This window comes from Seriola lalandi, unplaced genomic scaffold (assembly GCF_002814215.2).
Source record: "Seriola lalandi dorsalis isolate HSWRI2012SDOR001 ecotype SW California unplaced genomic scaffold, Sedor1 jcf7180002008375, whole genome shotgun sequence".
In the NCBI taxonomy this organism is placed as follows: domain Eukaryota; kingdom Metazoa; phylum Chordata; class Actinopteri; order Carangiformes; family Carangidae; genus Seriola; species Seriola lalandi.
In genome coordinates this window covers 1-1,013 of record NW_019479028.1, presented here as the reverse complement: position 1 = coordinate 1,013, position 1,013 = coordinate 1, and the positions used below count along the sequence as shown (strand labels likewise).

At 43.2% G+C, this 1,013-nt stretch overlaps 1 protein-coding gene across 1 annotated transcript; it reads right to left on the bottom strand.

Annotated features, from left to right (window-relative positions):
• Positions 1 to 24: 24 nt before the first annotated feature.
• LOC147819971 (putative uncharacterized protein C6orf183) lies at positions 25 to 862 on the bottom strand (the record flags this gene model as incomplete). The annotated part of the gene is made up of 3 exons (XM_087179292.1): positions 25 to 188; positions 479 to 631; positions 726 to 862. Coding segments are annotated over 3 exons (454 nt in total), but the record flags the coding sequence as incomplete, so codon positions are not given.
• Between the last annotated feature and the right edge of the window lie 151 nt (positions 863 to 1,013).

The window sequence follows — 1,013 nt, the reverse complement described above, 5'->3', positions numbered from 1 at the left end:
GCAGCTACTTTTTTTAAAAGTTACAGTTCATCAGATTCCACTTCAAAGGAGACACGACATTGATTCAGAGCTAAACCTCTGTCCACCTGAAGAAACCTGCTGTGCATCTTCAGCAGCTCGTCCACACGTTTCTTTTCCTTCAGCTTCGTGACGAGCTTCTGCTGCCACGGATCCTGAGTGGGTTTCACCTAAAAAAAAACACAGTCCACGCAGTCAATACCTGCTATCCTGCAAAGGATAAATAGATAGATACCTCTTCCTGCCTCTAACACTTTAAAATGTATGTGAGGTGGGAGGAGAATCAGTCTTTGGTTGAACTTCTTGTGACAAGGAGTCATGAGCACAAACTGTTTGTCTTTAGCAAAAAAGGTTGGATTCAACTGTTCTAGTTGACAAACCATTTGACCACCTTTTAAGTAATTATAGAATATAGTGCTATAGAATTAAGTATGTGGGTTTATCATTTATTCTCTCAAACCTGAATGAAAGGGATCCAGTTGGCCTCCTTCCTCAGAGCCATGCTGCCACTCGTCCTCCCCCACTGGCTCTGTTTGACCTCTGTGCCGTCGTACTGGGGAAATGTTTTCATCTGCTCTTGTTGTCTGAAGATTGTCCTGAACTCCCTCCACACCTTGTGAGGCCAAGATTGGCCAGATGCCATTTAAATTCATAGCGGTAGCGCAGGTGCAAAGACTTGGTTGTATGTTTATTTGTGTGCATATTACCATGCTGAACAACTCCATCTCATCCGCAGTGGTCCTGAGTTTCCCAGCGTCATATGAGAAGTGGAAGTAGGTGATGAGCGACTGCAGCTCAGGTAGAAACTCCTCCAGGTGAACAGAGAGCAGCGGAACATGTTGTCCTGTCGTTGAACACAACTATCTTAAAACAGTGGTATGAAAATCTCCACTCAAAGCTACACTTTTTTTATCATCTGCTACTTAAACATCCCAGGTTGCATTTTTTCCTTTTTCAGGTTTTACATGATATATCTGTGTTGACGCTTTTTCCTG